General features: G+C 55.3%; 3 protein-coding genes across 3 annotated transcripts; 1 reads left to right on the top strand and 2 right to left on the bottom strand.

Annotated features, from left to right (window-relative positions):
* Nucleotides 1-376: 376 nt before the first annotated feature.
* Nucleotides 377-6,180, bottom strand: SRPRA (SRP receptor subunit alpha). The gene is made up of 14 exons (XM_053452033.1): nucleotides 5,998-6,180; nucleotides 5,004-5,087; nucleotides 4,525-4,688; nucleotides 4,238-4,392; nucleotides 3,826-3,979; nucleotides 3,554-3,710; nucleotides 3,314-3,456; nucleotides 3,114-3,232; nucleotides 2,702-2,788; nucleotides 2,147-2,319; nucleotides 1,817-2,030; nucleotides 1,380-1,543; nucleotides 837-935; nucleotides 377-642 (listed from the first exon to the last, which is right to left on the bottom strand). The coding sequence occupies exons 1-14, from the start codon at nucleotides 6,112-6,114 to the stop codon at nucleotides 514-516; spliced, it is 1,959 nt and encodes a 652-aa protein (XP_053308008.1). The 5' UTR covers nucleotides 6,115-6,180; the 3' UTR covers nucleotides 377-513.
* A 170-nt stretch (nucleotides 6,181-6,350) lies between these two features.
* FOXRED1 (FAD dependent oxidoreductase domain containing 1) lies at nucleotides 6,351-10,963 on the top strand. Its single transcript, XM_053452035.1, has 11 exons — nucleotides 6,351-6,532; nucleotides 7,151-7,368; nucleotides 7,455-7,565; nucleotides 8,212-8,330; nucleotides 8,694-8,788; nucleotides 9,106-9,207; nucleotides 9,420-9,496; nucleotides 9,656-9,816; nucleotides 9,981-10,110; nucleotides 10,278-10,382; nucleotides 10,524-10,963. Exons 1-11 carry the CDS (start codon nucleotides 6,367-6,369, stop codon nucleotides 10,776-10,778), a joined length of 1,539 nt encoding a protein of 512 aa, XP_053308010.1. The 5' UTR covers nucleotides 6,351-6,366; the 3' UTR covers nucleotides 10,779-10,963.
* Nucleotides 10,964-11,634: 671 nt separating this feature from the next.
* LOC128470191 (cryptochrome-1-like) lies at nucleotides 11,635-15,790 on the bottom strand. Its single transcript, XM_053452034.1, has 10 exons — nucleotides 15,552-15,790; nucleotides 14,992-15,186; nucleotides 14,734-14,852; nucleotides 14,182-14,336; nucleotides 13,621-13,761; nucleotides 13,374-13,541; nucleotides 13,160-13,300; nucleotides 12,810-12,961; nucleotides 12,340-12,557; nucleotides 11,635-12,012 (listed from the first exon to the last, which is right to left on the bottom strand). The coding sequence occupies exons 1-10, from the start codon at nucleotides 15,764-15,766 to the stop codon at nucleotides 11,936-11,938; spliced, it is 1,581 nt and encodes a 526-aa protein (XP_053308009.1). The 5' UTR covers nucleotides 15,767-15,790; the 3' UTR covers nucleotides 11,635-11,935.
* Nucleotides 15,791-19,524: the final 3,734 nt, after the last annotated feature.

The raw sequence follows: 19,524 nt of genomic DNA on the forward strand, positions 1-19,524 counted from the left end.
GGACACCCAAGTCAACACAACATTGGGGCAAATCTTTGGGTTAATTGTCGAGCTCAGAAAGTTACTGATTCGGGAGATGAGGCTCCAATTAGCAGCAAAACAAATGTCGATGTCAGCGCCATCTACTGCCCGGCTGTGGAGTTACAACCACCCCGGGACCTGCCCCCAGCACCTGCCCCCGGGGTATCTAGCTGTTAAATAAAGAGGGGTCCCAGTGTAGAGGACTAAGCGCTTTACAGCTCCTCTAGTAGTTAGGAACGCCAGGCGCAGGAACATTGAATGCGGCGACCGACTCGCAGACGAGACCCGGAAATACGGTAACTGCCACGATCGGCGGGAGAACACCGGTTACCGGAGACGTGGATTGCAGGGGGGCGGCTCGGTGGGACAGTAACTCCCGGTGCTGCTTCACGGACAAGCTGGACCGTTGGTACGAGCGGCTTAGACGGTAAACGGATGCAAGAAGACGACGCGCAGAACCCCGGACCGACTCCAGCAGAGAGCAGCCGACCGTTAAGCCTTCATCAGAGCGGCTACCACGGCCTTGGCGTTCAGGCTGCGCAGGTCGCAGTACGTCTGCCCCGTCCCCACGAACACTATCGGCTGGCCGGTGATGTACGTCATGGAAATAGCTGCGCCCACCTGTAAACAAAGTATAAACACGGCCATTTACCTCTGCGAGCAGCAAGAAACGAGGGGTTAACAGACGCTCTCCTTCAGCCACATTATTCTCAATAAAAATAAGTTTCCGTACAATGAAGAGCTGCCGCAGCAGGGCGCATGTTTACCCCCAATAACTAGGCCCCCGATTTAGCGGCTGAAAGAGTGACCCCCACCTTGTCGTCGATGGTATCGAACTTGGTGAGGACGATCCCGTCGATGAGACGCGGCTTGTCTGCCATGGAGTGATCGGCCAGAGCTTTGTTAAACTTCACCTGCGGAGAGAAAATATCAGCGTGAAACCCCGCCGTGCAGAATGAACCCCTGGGGGTCCGCGCGGAACGAAGCCCTGGGGGGGGCGCGCGGAACGAAGCCCTGGGGGGGGGCGCGCGGAACGAAGCCCTGGGGGGGGGCGCGCGGAACGAAGCCCTGGGGGGGGGGCGCGCGGAACGAAGCCCTGGGGGGGGCGCGCGGAACGAAGCCCTGGGGGGGCCGCGCGGAACGAAGCCCTGGGGAGCGCGGTATTGCACCCCTCGTAGCCAAAATCTTAACCCTCTGACTGCTGGACAGTCTCATAACAGACCGAGCAGTGACTTTACTGGTTAGAAGTTACTCCGCGTAGAAGTCGGTTTATTTATACTTTTAATGGACGCGAGGAGAGGTTTGTGAAACGGGAAAGAATATCCTGACGAGGAGATCGTCGGCCCCGGGGAACTCACCAGCTGATCCACGGCTTCGTTGCCGACTAAAGCTTCCCCTACAAAGAGCACCAGGTCGGGCATGTTCACCGCGATCAGCTTCGCCAGGGCAGTCATGAGGGGGGCATTGTCTTGCATGCGCCCCGCGGTGTCCACCAGAACCACATCGAAGGACTGGTTCCGAGCTGCAGAAACAAAAGAACCAGTTACACCGGGAACATCCGCGACCCAGAGGAATCCTTTTAACCAACAACCCTGGAAGGAGCCTGGGGAACAAACCCAACGGGACTCCCAACAAAGCAAACACTGAACGAACGCGAGACGGGGTTAAATCACCAACACATCTCCGCTCGCCCATCCAGCGCTACGGTATCCGGGGCAGGAAAAGCTCCCCGGGGTCGCCCCGTCACCCACTGAAGGCCATGGAGCTGAATAAGGGGTTTTGGCAATAATCTTACCGTACGTTATGGCTTCCATGGCGATGCCGGCGGCGTCCTTCCCGTAGCCCTTCTCATACAGCTGGACCATGGTGCGCCCTTTGTGGTCCTCTGGAGGGTGCAGCGAGTTCAGGCGCCGAGTGTGAGTCCGTAGCTGCTCCACCGCCCCGGCACGGAACGTGTCGCACGCGGCAATGAGCACGCTGAAACCGTTCTCTATCAGCCAGAAAGAGATCTGCCCCGGGACAAACAGAAATGGCCGCCATCAGGGGGCGAACCGCCACACAAAACGCATCGTCAAACATGAATTGGCTTAGTGGCCGCCGGGCTTGGGGCCGCCTTGGTGCTTACCTTGGCCAGGTTTGTTGATTTCCCAACACCGTTGACCCCGCAGAACGTGATGACGTACGGACGGCGAAGTCGCTGCGCCTCCATGACATCACGCAGCACGTCCACGCGGCGCTTCGGCTGCAGGATCTGCACCAGCGACTCCTGCAAAGCCTGCTTCACTGCAGATGCCACAGCTAAAGGGGGCAAAGGGGCAACATCAGCACTCGTCCCACGAGATCCCGGGGACAACGCTGCGCTCACTGAGTGGTCGACGGATAATTACCGGTTCTCGTGGATGCTGCAGCGCTTACGGGTTAATCGGCCGGTAAGCCACGAAACACGTTAAAAACTCGCCAGTATGAACATGAATATAACTGAATACAAGTTAACCCCGGAGTGCCTTTCTTTCTCTTCCCTGGTGGTTGAACGGTTAATGCTCCCCACGCGTTTCACTCGCTTGATGTAAAGTTAGTTATGGGACTCACGTGGCGCACGGGGTTTCAGTAACCTACACTATGCCAGGGTCGCCTCGGATGATCCAAGTCAGTCCCCGAGACCCCCGACGCCGATACTCACTGCTGAACGTTCCCATCACTTTTCCTTCCAGCTTCTTGGCCACTGATTCACAGAGCTGCACCGCGATATCAGCTGCCACGTTCTTCGCTGCCAGGAGACAAGAGCAAGAGGATAAAATATAAAACTAGAGGCTTAGAGGTAATGTGAGGAAGTTTTACTTTACTGAGAGGGTGGTAGGTAAAAGGAACAGCCTCCAAGCAGAGGTGGTAGAGGGTAATACAGTGAGGGTATTAAACCTGCATGGGATAGACACACGGCTCCTGAATCTAAGACGAGACCAACGACTGATTAAGGTTTGAATCGTTACAGCTGGAGAAACGGGTGGCTAGACGGGGGCCGCCGGGGGCCAATCTGCTGGTGGGGTCTTACATGAAACTTATAAGGATATTTTCAGTTTTCAGAACCGCCTCACCTATGAGATGATCCTTCATCCTTTCTAGAACCGGCTCCATATCGTCCAGCGTGAGGCTTTTGGCTCCCACCAGCCCCTTTAACATCCCGAACATCCCCCCGAAGCCACTCTTCTTCGCACTAAAGACAAGAGATGGTGTGTGACCCGGACGACTCTCTCATTACATCATATATAGACAGAAGACTCGGCACGCTTCATACCTGGCCTTTATCGGGGCCGGAGAGGTTTTGGATTTGGCCACCAGCTGCTCTTCCTCCTCTTCGTCGTCGTCCTCCTCTTCCTCGCTGCTGCTCTCGACTTCCAGATCAGGCAGGTTTCCCTGCATCCCCCCGCCTGCGGATCTCTGGAAAGGGGAGAGACAGAAGCGGAGAGGCCGTCGGGTCAGAGAAGAGCACGGCCGGCCTGCACAGAGAGCGTCATGCGGACAGCGCGGTACGTACCAGAGCCTCGCGATCGTCGTCCGGCAGAGATGGATCCTCCGGGCCGCCGTTGGTGGTGTGTTTACTGTAGTCCAGTTCTTTGGTGTTGGAGGCTCCGGGAACCCAGACTCGGGGCTGCTTTCCCTTCTCTTTTGGAGCCTCCGGCTTGGGAGACTTGCTGCGTTAAATCAGAATGAAAGCTATGAGCTCTGGTCCTCCCCGCCAATCCCACCAAGAAGTCACCGAGCCGCTCTGACTCGCCCCGAGTGTGCGCTCCTGCCACGCTCACTCACCTGATCTTGTCTCCTCCCTTCATTTTCTTCCGGAAGAACTCCTCTCGCTTGCGCTGCATGATCTCCTCCGGTGTGAGCTGCTCCTTCTCCCCCGCGGCTGCGATGCTCTGCTTGGCGGGTTTGTTATTCGTGGTAACGGCTTCTGGGGCAATATCTAGGAACGAGAAAAAAAAAAAAAACGGTGTCATTTCCAAAAAACTCTGCAAACCTCGATGTTACCTCACAGCCTGACAGCAGAAAACTGCCCCGCTGCTTGGGATGTGTTTAAAGCTTTTATCTGCAATGCCTCCACCGGGAAGCGGTCTCCAGTAGCTACTACCATCAAACCAAGCGTTCTCCTGCGCGGACAGAGACTCCCTATAAACCCCCAGGACCTGAGATGAAGACGATTGGGGCCATCGCTTGTACTCACTCTCTTTTTTGGAAGCCTTGCTCTTCTTGGTGTTCTCCTTTGCTTTCTCCCCGGGCTTCTCAATCATGGACTTCACCGTCTTCTGCGACTTCAGCGACTGTTCGAAGGTTTTCATGGCGGGAGGAGGACGGACTTTGCCGGAGTTCTCCGCCGCCCTGAGGAGGATAAACGTCAAACTTTACAAATGCTTCGACTCATGTAGTGACGGGATGGGGGGTTCGCACAATTAACCTAACCCGCGCCCGTTATTTAACCCTATGGGTGAGGAGCTGCGTTTCCGTGGTTACCTGAGAAGGAGGCTGAAATCATCGTGAAAGTCGAAGGTCCCGCTGAGCAGCCCCAGAGCCCCGTTCTGCTGGATCTGATTGCGATATTTATCGCGGAATTCTCGGTGAACATCGTCTATCAGTTTATCGACGTACGTCAGGGTTAAAATCTTCTGATACCCAACCTGCGGAGTGACAAGAAATGATTACGGACTCCGGTCGCCGGCTGGGACTCTAACGGAGCGACCGGCAGAGTGATTCTCCCGAGACCCCCGCGGGATTCCGCCTCTTACCACCTACCGGGGGATCTAATAATCGGATAAATCATTCAAATCAGATAAAGCACTAGAAACATTATTACTATTTCTACTCACAGACCAAGAGCATCGAGAAGCAACTACCGGGGCAGGAGCCGGGGCCCTGGGGCCATGTGTATCGGGCCTGATACACATGGCCCCCATGGGGCCAGGGGTTCCCGTTACAATCATGGGCTCACTTACCACAAACACCAGCTCGAACTGGTTGTCCAGTTTATGTTTCAGAGTCAGCGAGTCGTGGGTGAAGCAATTATTCCCTCCTCTCTCCTGAAACAAGAAGACGAGACGCCAGTGAGAAGGGCGGGCGGGAGAGAAGATGTCGGAGCTCCTGGCACGTGCCACACGGGGTTAAACCGATCACAGGGTGATCCATAGAGCCTGATAGAGAAGCTTCTAGAAATAATGGAAGGCCCCGCAGCACGTGCACGAGGCCCAGGTACCCAGGGCCACACATGGACAGAGCACGGGACGTGTTTATTTATATAGCGCACGCAGATTCCGTGGCGCCGTCACAGTAGCGGAGAGTAAACGGTAAGTAAATGGGAGCATTGGTGGCGTTAACGCGGTGACCGGCGGCTCGCAGTCTACTGGCAGGAAGGGTTTAACCCCTTAATACGCAGTCCGGGGCACGGTTATGAAAACGCCCCTCGCAGGGCTGATGTAACGCGGAGTAAACATCGCATTCAGAGCAGCTCTTGCTGGACCACAACTGTTGTTGCCCCCCTACTGACAGCTAATTACCCCGCTGTATATCCAGATCTCTTCTTCTAAATACATGCCCCATTCTCCTGCCAGCATCTGCCCCCAAACTAGCTGTCAATCATCCGCTGACATCCCTTTTGACAGCCGTTAACCCTTTTATTTCTCAGAGGGGGCAGAGAGAAAGCAGCACCTGTCACCCCCTTAAACTGCCTCCTCAAATTACTGCCCCTCCTGCCATCCAACCGCCCTCATCACTCTGCCCCCCGGGATACCCCGAACCTGTATCACCCCCCCAAATTCTGTACCCCTGCCCTACAGCCAGACCCATACCCTGCCCCAAGCACGTCAGCCCTAATACCCCTGCTTACCCCTCACCCCCAGCCATGCCCTCTGTTACCCCCGAGCACGTCAGCCCTAATACCCCTGCGTACCCCTCAGCCCCAGCCATGTACCCTGTTACCACCCCACGGGGTACCTGTAGAATGACGGAGCGGATGAGGGCATTGACGGGGCCGGTGAAGGAGCCCTTCACCCCTTGGAAGCACCAGAGCACGATGCCCCCCTTACTGAAGATGGTGAAAAAGTCAAGCATGATGAATCCCCCCAAACCGGCTCAGCGCAGGGGCCGCAGGGACACGTCAGAACAGCAACAGCAGCAGCAGACGTCACTTCCTACTGGGGCGGGCCCGGAACCCGCCGCCATCTTGCTCCTCCTGCACCCGCCGCCATCTTGCTCCTCCTGCACCCGCCGCCATCTTGCTCCTCCTGCACCCGCCGCCATCAGTGTGCGCCGGTCGCGCGGTGATGACGTTGTATAGAGGAGCTGTCTCTGCAGCTGTCAGGCATGTTTCTGTGCAGGGGATGGAGGGGCGTCCCTGGAGTCAGCCTCAGGCCACGGGGCACCATACCCACCCCAGCCAGGGGGAGATCGGGGTTGGGGGTCCCCAGGAGCTCACACCGGGCCCTCAGTGCCACTGCTGGTCTCCTGAAGCAAGATGATTTCTTTAGAGGTGAGTGTCACCGGTCTCCCTGCCACCCCACCAGAGCACCTACATATACTGCAGCGCTGCTGGCGGGTCACTGTGTGCCCCTGCTATATCCTCGCTTGGTTATACCGCCCCAGTAGCCCCTCGGTACAGAATATGATGACGCTACAGAAAGCAATAATAATAACCATGATGTATATTATTACTGACTAGATTGTAAGCTCCCGGGCCTTCTTCTCCTTTGTGCCGGTTTGTTATGGTGTGCGAATGTAACTGCGCTATGGAATCTGCTGGCGCTATATAAATGAATGTCGAGTACGAGAGTCGCCTTCCTGCGGCAATCGATGTCCCAAAGACTTCATTGAGTTTTTGTTTTCACCTCGTGGGGTTAATTATTTATCAGATTTAAGGTCACTTTGGGTAAAATAACTTTTATCGCTGTGGATTTCTGATAAGGACAAGTCACATATTAGACATAAAACCCTCTGATAACGCGATGAAAAGGTCGCTGTGACCTCGCGCCGTGTTTTTTTCAGGGATGAAGTCTCACGTTGATAGTCAGAGGCATCAGCGCCGTCCCCCGAGGTCCTCTCCTTCCCGTCCACCGTGTAATGATCTCTCTGCGTCTTCTTTCCTCCCCAGAATTAGACCGAGAATTCGTCAAGTTCCACAAGAAACTGAAGGAGAGTCTGCCGTCCAGCGACTGGAGCCCCCTCGCCCCCACGGCAGAGCTGCCCCCCGAGAGGGCAGATATCGTCATCGTCGGCGGAGGAGTGATCGGCTGGTCCATCGCTTATTGGCTGAAGCAGAAGTCCCGACGTGACGCCCTGAGGGTGGTGGTGGTGGAAAGAGATCCGACGGTGAGCGACGGGGAACGTGGCGTCTCTGGCCCCAAGAACCGGGCTGACTGGAGACGATCTAATTAACCCCTCGTGTTTCTCCGCAGTACACTCGTGCCTCCACGGTCCTGTCGGCGGGGGGCATCCGGCAGCAGTTCTCCCGACCCGAAAACATCCTCATGTCCCTCTACTCCGCTCAGTTCTTGCGTAATATTAATGTAAGATGAGACCGTCTGGTAAGAGTTTTAGTTTCGAGAAATTTTGGCAAAATGTTTCTTTAACCCCGCGTTTATTTTGAACCAACCCCCGGAAGGGTCGCACGGCAAGCGCGTTAATGGGCCATGGGAAGAAAACGTTCGACTTCTCTGCGGAGGAATCTCAGCTAATTGAGGGGAAACTCCGTGCAGATGGAACAACATTAATAAGAATAAGGTTACGCATTAGAGCCAAGAACGCGATGGCCGCGCCGGGGGAGTCTTTGACTTCGGACTCCGCGTCATAAACATTAAAATACAGCATCTGCTCTGTAATAAGATGAGCCCCAAACTTTGGATCTTAATGTAAAGAAAAAAGACCTGAATATAAGACCCTATGGGGGAAAATCTGTACCTGTACAGCAGTGTGGGGGTAAGACTGGGGGTAGTAACGTGGGGGGTAATTTAATCCATATTTCATATAATACATAATAAACAGTTTTTCCAAGGGTTGTCATGGCGACAAATTCTCAGGATAACACAGAGAGCTCTGGTTTGGGTGCTCTCCCCATCTCAGAGTTTGCCAGGACCTCTGTCTGACTGCAAGCTCTTTGGTCCAGGACCCTCGTTTTGGTGTGGAAAGTATTTTGATCTCTGCTGGGTTTTTCAGGAACACCTCGGCGTGGCCAATGAGGATCCAATAGACATTCAGTTTAATCCGTCTGGGTACCTCTTCCTGGCCAGCGAGGAAGGCGCTCACATACTGCACGATAACTACACCGTTCAAAGGTAAATGGAACTGAGCCGTAGGTGGGGAGATGCTCTGCAGACAGTAATCTGTGTTATAGGCGGGTGGGGAGATGCTCTGCAGACAGTAATCTGTATTATAGGCGGGTGGGGAGATGCTCTGCAGACAGTAATCTGTATTATAGGCGGGTGGGGAGATGCTCTGCAGACAGTAATCTGTATTATAGGCGGGTGGGGAGATGCTCTGCAGACAGTAATCTGTATTATAGGCGGGTGGGGAGATGCTCTGCAGACAGTAATCTGTATTATAGGCGGGTGGGGAGATGCTCTGCAGACAGTAATCTGTATTATAGGCGGGTGGGGAGATGCTCTGCAGACAGTAATCTGTATTGTCCTGTAATGCAGGGAACATGGCGCCCAGGTGACGCTCCTCTCCGTGGAGCAGCTGAAGAAGAAATTCCCCTGGATCAGTACTCATGGAGTGGCACTCGCGTCCTATGGTGAGTGACAGAGCTTCCTGGGTCCTGTCTAACCTCATGCATGACCCCAAGCAAAGCACCCGTGGGGTGAAATAAGTGATTCGTCCTGTTGGGGATTTTGTTCCGCTGCGCAGAACCCCGTCCAGCTTCCAGACCAGAGATCCGTCCCAGATTCCTGCCGGTGCCGTTTCTGGCCGAAGCCCTTTATATCAGGACTGTCCCGGTCACGGATTTAGTGAATCGTGGCGATGTGCGCGTGTTTTGGGCCGGTGGCCGAGCGTTTGCGGCCCGCGGGCCGTCTGTGAATTCTCACCAAGGAGCCTTTTACTTTTATTCAGGGCTTGAGAACGAGGGCTGGCTGGACCCGTGGTCTCTGCTCAACGCGTTCCGGCGTAAGGCCATCTCTCTGGGAGCGTTCGCGTGCCACGGGGAGGTGACCGGTGAGTGCCCGTCCGCAGCGTCTGCTCCATATATATATATTTGGGGGTCTCGAAATGAGGGCGGATTGACTATTTTAACCTTTAATGTTCTGTATTCTGCGCGGGTTCTGTGGGGTCTAAGAATCCCCGTTTGTTGCTCTCTGTGTTTCGGGGTCTCGGGGCTTTAATTCCTCCGGTAAATAAATATATTTTTTCTTTACTTTATTTGGCAGAGTTGAAGATGAGCGTCCGTGAAATGGTGACCAGCGACGGCGAGCCGGTGAATTTCGGCAGAATAAAAAGCGTGATTGTGAGTTTTTGGGGTCTGTTGTGACGATTCGGGGGGCTGCAGCTTTAATAGCGTCTTTTCCCTGCACATGAAAACATCATCGAGGAATAACATTGTATCGGGGGGGGGGGTTAATAAATAGGATTCTTTATGGCTGTTCTGCATTTCTTCATGTTTCAGGTCCAGGCGCCAAACAGCCTTGAGACGCAGGCGGTGGAGAGCGCCATTGTGATTAACGCGGCCGGCGCATGGTCCTCGCAGGTGGCCGAGCTGGCGGGTATCGGGATCGGCCACCCAGACTCGCTAGAAGGAGTCAAATTACCCATCGAGCCCAAGAAGAGGTTTGTCTGTAAAGCGTCCTGAATATAAGACCTGGCCGGGGGCCGAGCGAGGCTCTTCCAGCATCTGGTGACGGATCAGACGGAGCTGGCGGCCTCGGCTCGCAGTCATGTTTGTACGACGAGTCCCCGCTTTGCTTTGTGAATAACTGCTCGTTATGTTCCAGGTACGTCTACGTCTTCCACTGCCCCGATGGGCCGGGTTTGGACTGCCCGATGCTGATTGACCACACTGGGGCGTACTTCAGGAGAGAGGGTTTTGGAGGAAACTACATTGGGGGCATGTCCCCTCCCGAGGTGAGTGAGCACTGGGATACCCGGCGCGTTCATTCGCTGCTGTCGTAGTTGCGACGTCCCCCAATAAAAGAACCCAAAATGCTATCGTTTCACCCTCTCCTTGCATCTGCTGGGGATCGGGGCATTTCTTTCCAACTCCTTTATGGCTATTTTTTCCATCTCGCCAGGAGGAAGAGCCGGATATCAGTGACCTGGAAGTGGATCATGACTTCTTCCAGCAGAAATTGTGGCCGCTGCTGGCCAATAGGGTGCCCGCGTTTGAATCTTTAAAGGTGAGTAATGGCAGCGATTGGAGTCTCCCCTCAGGAGATGTTTTTAGGGTCAGACACCTTATAATTACAATTACTGATGCGGCGCAGGCGGCCCCGGCGGACAAACGTAGATTGGCTTTAATGTGTTCCCTCTGCCCACAGGTGAAATCGGCATGGGCCGGGTACTATGACTATAACACCTTCGACCAAAACGGGGTGCTGGGGATACACCCGCTGGTGAACAACATGTACATCGCGGCGGGGTTTAGCGGACATGGCCTGCAGCATTCCCCCAGCGTGGGCCGCGCCATCGCCGAGCTCATCTTGGACGGAGACTTCCAAACGCTGGACCTCAGCGCCTTCTCCTTCCGCAGGTTCTGCACCGGGGAGCCCGTGCTGGAGAGCAACATCGTGTGAGGGGCACAAGAGGGCGGCCGGACCCCTTCCCCCGCTCGCTGCCGTTTTATAGCCGCCATACGGTATTTTTAATCGCGGCTGCAAGAATCGGACGATATTACAGTCACCGGGCCAAAGATCAACGTTTTCTCATTTTGCTGCTAATTCTGAGCTAAACCAGAAAATTAAACAAAAGCTTCCGTTAACGGCTCCGGAATGGGGCTTTACGGGCGGGAGTTTTATTCATTTATGTCTTCAGAAGTTTAACCGGTTTTACGTATTATGACCTCATGCATGGAGTGGAGGAGTCGCATTTGTGTTTTGAGGCTGCGACGGCCTGGTATACTCTGTCTTCATTGGACGGGCGCACTATACTCTGTCTTCATTGGACGGGCGCGCTATACTCTCGTCATTGGGCGGGCGCGCTATACTCTGTCGTCATTGGGCGGGCACGCTATGCTCTGTCGTCATTGGGCGGGCGCGCTATACTATACGGTAATTTTTTTTCTCCTTCCTCTAAAACACAGCCGACATTTTGAATGATTTGCAGAATATTTTTTTTTAATTCACGTTGATCTCTTTTCTCAGATACAACTTTTTTTTAATCAGATATATATATTTTTATCACTCTGCGTTTGGTTCGACCAACGATACAAAATATCAGTATAAATGCATCATTATTTCTAATAAAAAGCTTTTCATCGAACCTGCGCAGGGAGTTCTTTTATTACAATGTATTCCTCGTGTTGCTATGGAAACCCGGAACCCTTTCTGGTATAAATCCCCCCCAACACAGAATAGCCGGAGCTTTGGGTCCAGCGTCAGTATTAACCCATCACAGTACTAAATGCCCCAACCACCACCTTAATGCTCAATCAACATTACAAAAAAACTTTATTTAGAAAGACAATGTAGACAAAGGGCCGTAACGAGCTCCCAGACACATTCCCAGCTCCCCGATGCTTTGTAACAAAATTCTCATAAGAGTATTAATTGCAAGCTCTTGGGGGCAGTGTATATTTCCTAAGCACATCCTTAGGGCCCCCTACTCAGAAATGTACATCTTTGGCTGTAGTTTTTTATTGGGATTTTTTCCCCGTTTCTTGTGTCTTCCCATGTAAGCGCAGCGCTGGGAATTCCGCTGCTTCCCCGCACGGCGCTTTCCGGTGATCCGGATCTTAATCCTTTACAGGCTTTGTCTTTTTCTTGAGGAGCTCAGAGACCGACGGGCCGGCGGCTCCTCTCCGCTTCACGCCTGAAATCAAACGGCACGTTTAGATCTATGCTGCAGTACCGGAGCGGAGCCGCAGGGGGCGCCGAGCGATTACCCACACAGAGCCTATAGGAAAGCATGTGTGAGTGTGCACTCCGCGGCCACTCACTGGAAGCACAGCGCATTAAATACAAGCGTTAAACGCAGGACGATAAGTGAGAAAAATTTAATGTCGCGTTAAAAAGGGAGTCTATGTGAGCGCTTTCTGTTGTGAGTGATGGGAGTGGGAGTCCGGTTCCGTTATACCAGAACACGCAGTCGGTATCGTTGTTCCGGCGCGCCGTAATGAAACGTCACCAGCAGACAAACCTTTTTTCCCGCTCTTTTCCTCCTCGGCCCCAGATCTCCGGGCGTACGCGGCCTTCATGCGCTGGATGTTCGCTTTGCTGACTGCCTCATGCACCACGATGGGTTTCGGATAATCTCTGCCGATAACGCAGCCGGCTCTCTCCTGCAGGCCGCGGGGGGCTTTCCACGGCTCGTAGATATATTCGGCCGGAAACTTCTTCAGGACGGGCAGATATTTCCTGAGGGAGAAGCCAAAAACCCAAAGAACCTCGTGAAGATCGCCGACCACCAGCTCACAGAGACCGGGCGAGACGGCGGTGGGGGTCCAGAGACCGGGCGAGACGGAGGGCGGGGGGTCCAGAGACCGGGCGAGACGACGGAGGGGGTTATAGAGACCGGGCGAGACGGCGGGGGGGGTTATAGAGACCGGGCAAGGCGGCGGGGGGGTCCAGAGACACGGCTCCCTCTCACTCGCTGCTTTTAAGACTCACTTGATATAATCTCCGTTTTTGTCGGTTTTCTTCCCAAACGCCACGGGGGAGTAGACCCGGAAGAACTGGTGGAAGAACGCGCTGGCGGAGAGCCACTGCCAGTTCCCGGCGTTCAGAGACCAGTCGGCGTCCAGCAGCAGCTCCTCAAACACCTAGAACACAACGGGGTCAGCCAAGTCCGGGGCCCCTCCGGGACAGCCCCCCCCACTGAGAGGGGCCACAGCGAAGCTAACGGGCAAACGTCTCTATCCACCATGAACCCCGCAGAGCAGAGGAGGATCTGAGGCGATAAGTGCCGGGTTCTCGAGGTTCTAATTGAAGAATTTGGTGGGCCGGGGAGAACCACTGACCTTCTGACCTTCCTCCCACGATATCCAGAGGTCTCCGCGGGTCAGGAAGCAGGCGACGGCGTGCCGCGCCAGGTGATGGATCCAGCCCTCCGTCCTCAGCTGCGTCATAATGGCGTCTATGAACGGGAATCCAGTCCTGGCCTGAGAGACGAGCGCGTTTACGTTAACAAGACCCCTTCCCTGCACGGCCCCCCGGGGCCCGAGGACCACTGACCTCGCTCCAGGCCGCCAGATGCTCCTTATTGTCGCTCCAGTCCACCTGGACGCAGACCGGATTCCCTTCCATCTTGTTGAAATTCGGGATCCCGACGCCCGCCGTGTAGAAGAACTCCCGCCACAGCAGCTGCCCGTGGAGCGACACCGGGGGGTCCGAGTGCTTCTTCTAAGACGCGCGACAAAGGCCATTAGACCCCCCCAAAAAATAAATCCGCGAGTATCACGCGGACGCGCACAGCACTCACCCCTTGGTAAATTTCCGCCACTCTCCACCAGAAGGTCCGCGCCGAAAGACACCCGAACTTCACGTAGGGACTGAGGACGGTGGTGCTGGGAGACGGGGAGTTCGGCTCCGTGTCCGGCTTCTTGAAGTTGCACACCCAGGCCTGCCGCGGGGGGAGGAGCCAGCGGAAAAGTCACGTTAAAACCCAATAGCCCCTCCCCCATTCATTTAAAACATCCAATCCCTGATCTTACAGACAGCGCAAAATATTTAAATGTTAACCCTCTGAGCGCTGGGTCTAACAATGTGCTTCACATCTGCTTGGCACTCAGGGGGTTAACACCGTATACGACATGAAACGTCCAATCAGACGCCAGTAAGTGACCCGTAACCACGGCCACGCTTCTTATTGCTGTAATTATTCTCCTTATCTGCGGAGATTAGACGTTCTCGTCACGTGACCGATAACCCGTCCTGGGCACGCGGCGGGCGCAGCGTGGTTGTGATCTCCCCCCTCGTGGGATCGCAGGGTCAGCGGACTGTAACCCCCACTACATACATGTACATGACACGGAACACCAACCGTTCTCTTCATGTGAAGGTCCAGTCTCTTGAGTGCTTCGCTCTCCCCTCCGGGGTACAGACGAGGTCCCAGCGCCCCCGCGTCCTGCCCCAGCTCCTCCAGCGTGGGTACTCCATACCGCGCGTCATAACACGCTTTCCACGGGGTGCAGCAGCCTGACCCACGGGAGACCAAAAGCACACGCATCAAACACGGAGACCACGGGAGCCCAAAATCACACGCATCAAACACGGAGCCCAAAAACACGCATCAAACATGGAGCCCAAATCACATGCATCAAACACGGAGCCCAAAATCACACGCATCAAACACGGAGCCCAAAATCACACGCATCAAACACGGAGCCCAAAATCACACGCATCAAACACGGAGCCCAAAATCACACGCATCAAACACGGAGCCCAAAATCACACGCATCAAACACGGAGCCCAAAATCACACGCATCAAACACAGAGCCCAAAATCACACGCATCAAACATGGAGCACACACGATCTCTGCCGCTTCTCCCGCGCAGGTTCTTCGCGTTTAAATGTAAACATCAGCCGCTTACCCTTGGTGGTCTCCAGCGTGGGGGCCGGGAGGGGCCGCTTCGGGGGCCCCAAGGAAGCCAGGACCGCCTGCATCCGGACGTAGGTCAGGGGCGCTTTGCCGTTGTTTTCGGCGATTATCCTGCGGGAAAGAAATTCAGAGTCTTCTACCTGTCCCTGGGGGCCGACGTATTTTACACGCTATGTGGCATGGAGTACGTCCACCCGGGCCACCTGTATTCAAGCAGGGGCTTCGGCTCAGCAGTAAGCGGGGGACCCACCTGTCCGTGTCGTACAGGGTATTAGACACCCTCTGGATGACCTCCACGCGGCGCTCCGACGCCAGCCTCTCCACCTCCGCGTCCCTCTGCCGGGCGTACGGCTCTGTATCCACCTCAAAGGTCAGGCGCGTCACCTTCCACTTCTCAAAAAGAACCGGAAAGACCTCGACGGGCTTCCCGCGGACCACAAACAGCCTGCGGTGCAACAAGGGGCCACGGGTGAGCCGGACGGGGACCCGGGGTAACTGCCCTGCGCGCGGGGGGGTTGGCGGTCGGTGACCATCAATACAGAAACTTACAGGAATTATTAAACGGGGCAACAACCTGTACAGCGGAGGGCACCATATCCCAGCGGTTGCTATGGTGATAGGACCACTTTTAAAATGCTGGACCTGAGGCTCTCTGTAAGAATCTTGCACAGCTTTTATTGGGGTGCAGAGCGCGACCCCCTGAAACCCACGATGTTACGTAATATAAGGGGGCAGCAGGGGCAGGAACGTGACTTAGGACCCTGAAAACACTGGAGTAATGATGGCGTCCACGGGGGCCGCTCCGGATACCTGGAGTTGATTTTTTTGAGGTTATCGTCCAAATCCTTCAGCGCCTCGATGAGGAACCTCCAGCGGTTGCCGCTGACGCGCATGTTCTTGGGGAACCAGGGGTCCAGGATGAAGACGGGGTGCAGCTCGGCGCAGTCGCTCATGGCCGCCAGCAGCGCGGGGTTATCGTGCAGCCGCAGTCCCTTCCGGAACCAGTGGATGGAGCGGTGACTCATGGAGGCGGCTCGGGGCTCCTCCTGCTTTAACAAAGGTGATAATCGAATCAAACAGGGATCCAGCGCTAGTGACACTGCGTACCCCACGGACATGGGAGCCACTGCTTCTACACACGCCCCGTACATATCACGTCGCATCCCACGTCGCATACACTCACACTCAGTGCGGGCGGGGGGAGTCACACTGACACTCTGAGGGGGCAGGGAGTGGGGTCACACTCAGTGGGGGCAGGGAGTGGGGTCACACTCTGTGGGGGCAGGGAGTGGGGTCACACTCTGTGGGGGCAGGGAGTGGGGTCACACTCTGTGGGGGCAGGGAGTGGGGTTCGGGGTCTCACTCAGTGGGGGCAGGGAGTGGGGTTCGGGGTCTCACTCAGTGGGGGGCAGGGAGTGGGGTTCGGGGTCGCACTCAGTGGGGGTATGGAGTGGGGTTCGGGGTCGCACTCAGTGGGGGCAGGGAGTGGGGTTCGGGGTCTCAGTGGGGGCAGGGAGTGGGGTTCGGGGTCTCACTCAGTGGGGTCAGGGAGTGGGGTCCGGGGTCGCACTCAGTGGGGGCAGGGAGTGGGGTTCGGGGTGGCACTCAGTGGGGGCAGGGAGTGGGGCGCCTCTAATCCGTATTGTACGCAATAAATGCCGCACTCAGTGGGGGCAGGGAGTGGGGTTCGGGGTCGCACTCAGTGGGGGCAGGGAGTGGGGTTCGGGGTCGCACTCAGTGGGGGCAGGGAGTGGGGGCAGGGAGTGGGGTTCGGGGTCGCACTCAGTGGGGGCAGGGAGTGGGGTTCGGGGTCGCACTCAGTGGGGGCAGGGAGTGGGGTTCGGGGTCGCACTCAGTGGGGGCAGGGAGTGGGGTTCGGGGTCGCACTCAGTGGGGGCAGGGAGTGGGGTTCGGGGTCTCACCGTCAGACTCATCGACAAAGTTCCACGAGGTTCCGCGATTGGTTACAAAACATTCGGTGACGTCATGAAGCCTCCAGTCTCCTAGTCCAATCAGTGCTGAGGATATAAGCCACACCTTCCAGCACGCGCATCCCGTATCCCCTCCAGTGCCGGGGCTGGCTGTAGTTCCAGGGATCTGTAGCTGCCAGGTGACTCAGTCATACCAGCCAGGTGTCCCTGTTTGTTTTCTCCAGTCCCTCTTTTAAAGGAGTATAACCCTACGGGGGAAGTGCGGAGTACCCAACATAATCCGGGGCTGCACCCTTTCCCTGAACCCCCAATCACAGCGGAAGGGTCCCGGCCCTGGGGGCCACAGCTGGGGCTCCTCTGGCCTTGGATTCACCCACAAAAACCCAGGCGCCTCTAATCCGTATTGTACGCAATAAATGCCCCCAGAATCCCGGACAGCGGCCGCTCTGACCGGTCGCTCGCTTCGCCTTAGATTCAGGAGCCGTATGTCTATCCCACGCATGTTTAATCCCCTCACTGTATTACCCTCTACCACTTCTGCTGGGAAGCTGCTCCACTTATCTAACACCCTCTCAGAAAAGTTAAACTGTAAAAAGAAAAAACATGAAACGACCCGCGGCCCCTCAGAGAGCGTTTATAAAGTCTGCGCATCCTTCGTGGCCCTGCTAACCGTCCCGATACATATAAATACCCTCGCCAGGGGCAGGAGCCGTTAGGCTTCCTGTAGTTATTTATAGAACCCCCGTTTGTCAGTAAACGTGCGATGTAATCGAATCAGCCGATGACATCATCAAAGACTTTCTCTCCAGGGAAGAAATAAAAGAAAATCGATTTATTCAGCAAAATAAGAGAAAAAATATAAAAAAGAGAAACGTAAACAGAAGATTCCGTGGCTTCCGGCCGTCGGCCCCCGAACTGCGGGGCCAATATCTGTATTCCTGAAAGAACCTCACAGCGTGGGGGGGGGGGTTATTTATTCATTAACAGGAGCTGTAACTCGGGGTGACGAGGCAGATTCTGGGGTCACGCAGTCTGACTCCTACCCCCACCACTGGGATCATATATGACTCCCACTCGGTGCTTTTGCCCCCAGTATGTTATGGTTGATCTCCCTGCTTGAATGCAGGTGACTCCATATTGAAATAATGACAGGTCAGGGTTTCCATGACGACCGGCATAGAATATCGACGATGGGCTGCATAGCCCATCGCTGCATAGAATATCGACGATGGGCTGTTAAAGGGTTAATGTCTCCAGTGTCTCGGGGCAGCTCCCGCAGACAGTTGGCAGGTATGGGGTATAAGGTGCCGCCCCGTATAGGGTCACCCGGGGCCCGAGATTATTCTATGAAGTTATATAACGATCGCATCGGATGGAAACGCCCCATCAGACCCACGCGTGAGCACACGTAACGGAAGGAAGTTTTACTTTAATGAGAGGGTGGTAGGTAAGTGGAACAGCCTCCCAGTAGAGGTGGTAGAGGGTAATACAGTGAGGCATGACATACGGCTCCTGAATCTAAGAGAAACGGGCGGCTAGATGGGGGCCGAATGGGGCCGCTCTGTGATCTTGGGGTGAATCTCGCTGTGATTCAGTTTGGAGCAGATTATAAATCCCCGGTCGGGAGTCGTGTGATGTTGCGGGGGCCCCGGGGTCTGTATGGCGCAGTCACAGCGAGAAGCACCAGAGGTAAAGCAGAATCATCGGGCTGCGTATCACCCGCTGCCATGGAAACGAATATTATTATTATTATAATTATAAACATGTTGTTAAATTATAGCCATTATCACATTAGGTTGTCAGGGAGGGTTCTGGCCCCAAGAGCTTGCACTTTGCTCCCGTTAGTGGGGTGACGGGGGGGGAAGTAACCCCCAGGGTATTAGCAGCAGGCAGCTCTTCCCATCACGCTCAGCCAGCCGCGTGCAGCACCGTGCAGAGTGACAGCCGGTGAGGAGGAAGAGGAGGGACATTCAGAGGGGGTGTGGCCTGAGCTGGAGACTCCCCCGGCAGAGGTCGCCTCAGCAGCCTCGCTCACTCTCAGACTCGCAGCCAGCCCCCGCCTCGGGGGATCCCAGGGCCGGGATGAGGTCCGGACTCCGGGGGTTAAAGACATGAAGAGGAGATCCCCGAGTGAGCACTCAGGTGAGTGGGTCCTGATCACCTGCCTTCGGGCTGGCTGGGAGTCCCGGGAGTCCCCGGATGCTCAATTTCACCCAAATTCTACCTTTTATTATTAACAATAATATAAAACAGTGAATAATGGAATCGATTGTAAGCTCCTGGGGCCAGACTCCTCCCCCTCGTCATCTGTTGTCAGTAACACTGTATCGCCATCAGTCGGGCCAGGGGGGTCTGTGGGGGTCTGTGGGGCCCCTGTGAGTCTGGATGGGCTGTAGGGGCCTGATGTGTATGGCCCCCCCAGCACAGCCCCTCCCCATGGCCCCCCCAGCACAGCCCCCCCCCATGGCCCTGGGGCCACTGTATGATATTTTATAGAAGTTATTCGTATCACCACTTTAACCCTTTCAGTGCGGGGGGGTGGAAACATTGAAATAATTTCTTTTTGGGGAAATATCAGTCATTTTATTACGTTTGGAGTTATATATATATCGCCGTCATATTCCGCAGCGCAGTACAGCAGAACGGCTCCGTAAGAACAGAATCTAAAGAGATGTTTTTGCTGTATTGCGGTCTGGGGGGGACCCCCAGGGAGGGGCCAATGGGGGGGCTTCTCGTAAAACTGACCCCCTGCAAGAGGCAAAAGCTGATGTTACCCCCCCCGGTGACAGCGAGCAGAGCGCGGCGCCCAAACACACCAACTCCACTCACATTACTCTCATCCCGCAGGGGGA

The sequence above is a fragment of the Spea bombifrons genome, chromosome 12 (assembly GCF_027358695.1).
Source record: "Spea bombifrons isolate aSpeBom1 chromosome 12, aSpeBom1.2.pri, whole genome shotgun sequence".
Lineage (NCBI taxonomy): Eukaryota > Metazoa > Chordata > Amphibia > Anura > Pelobatidae > Spea > Spea bombifrons.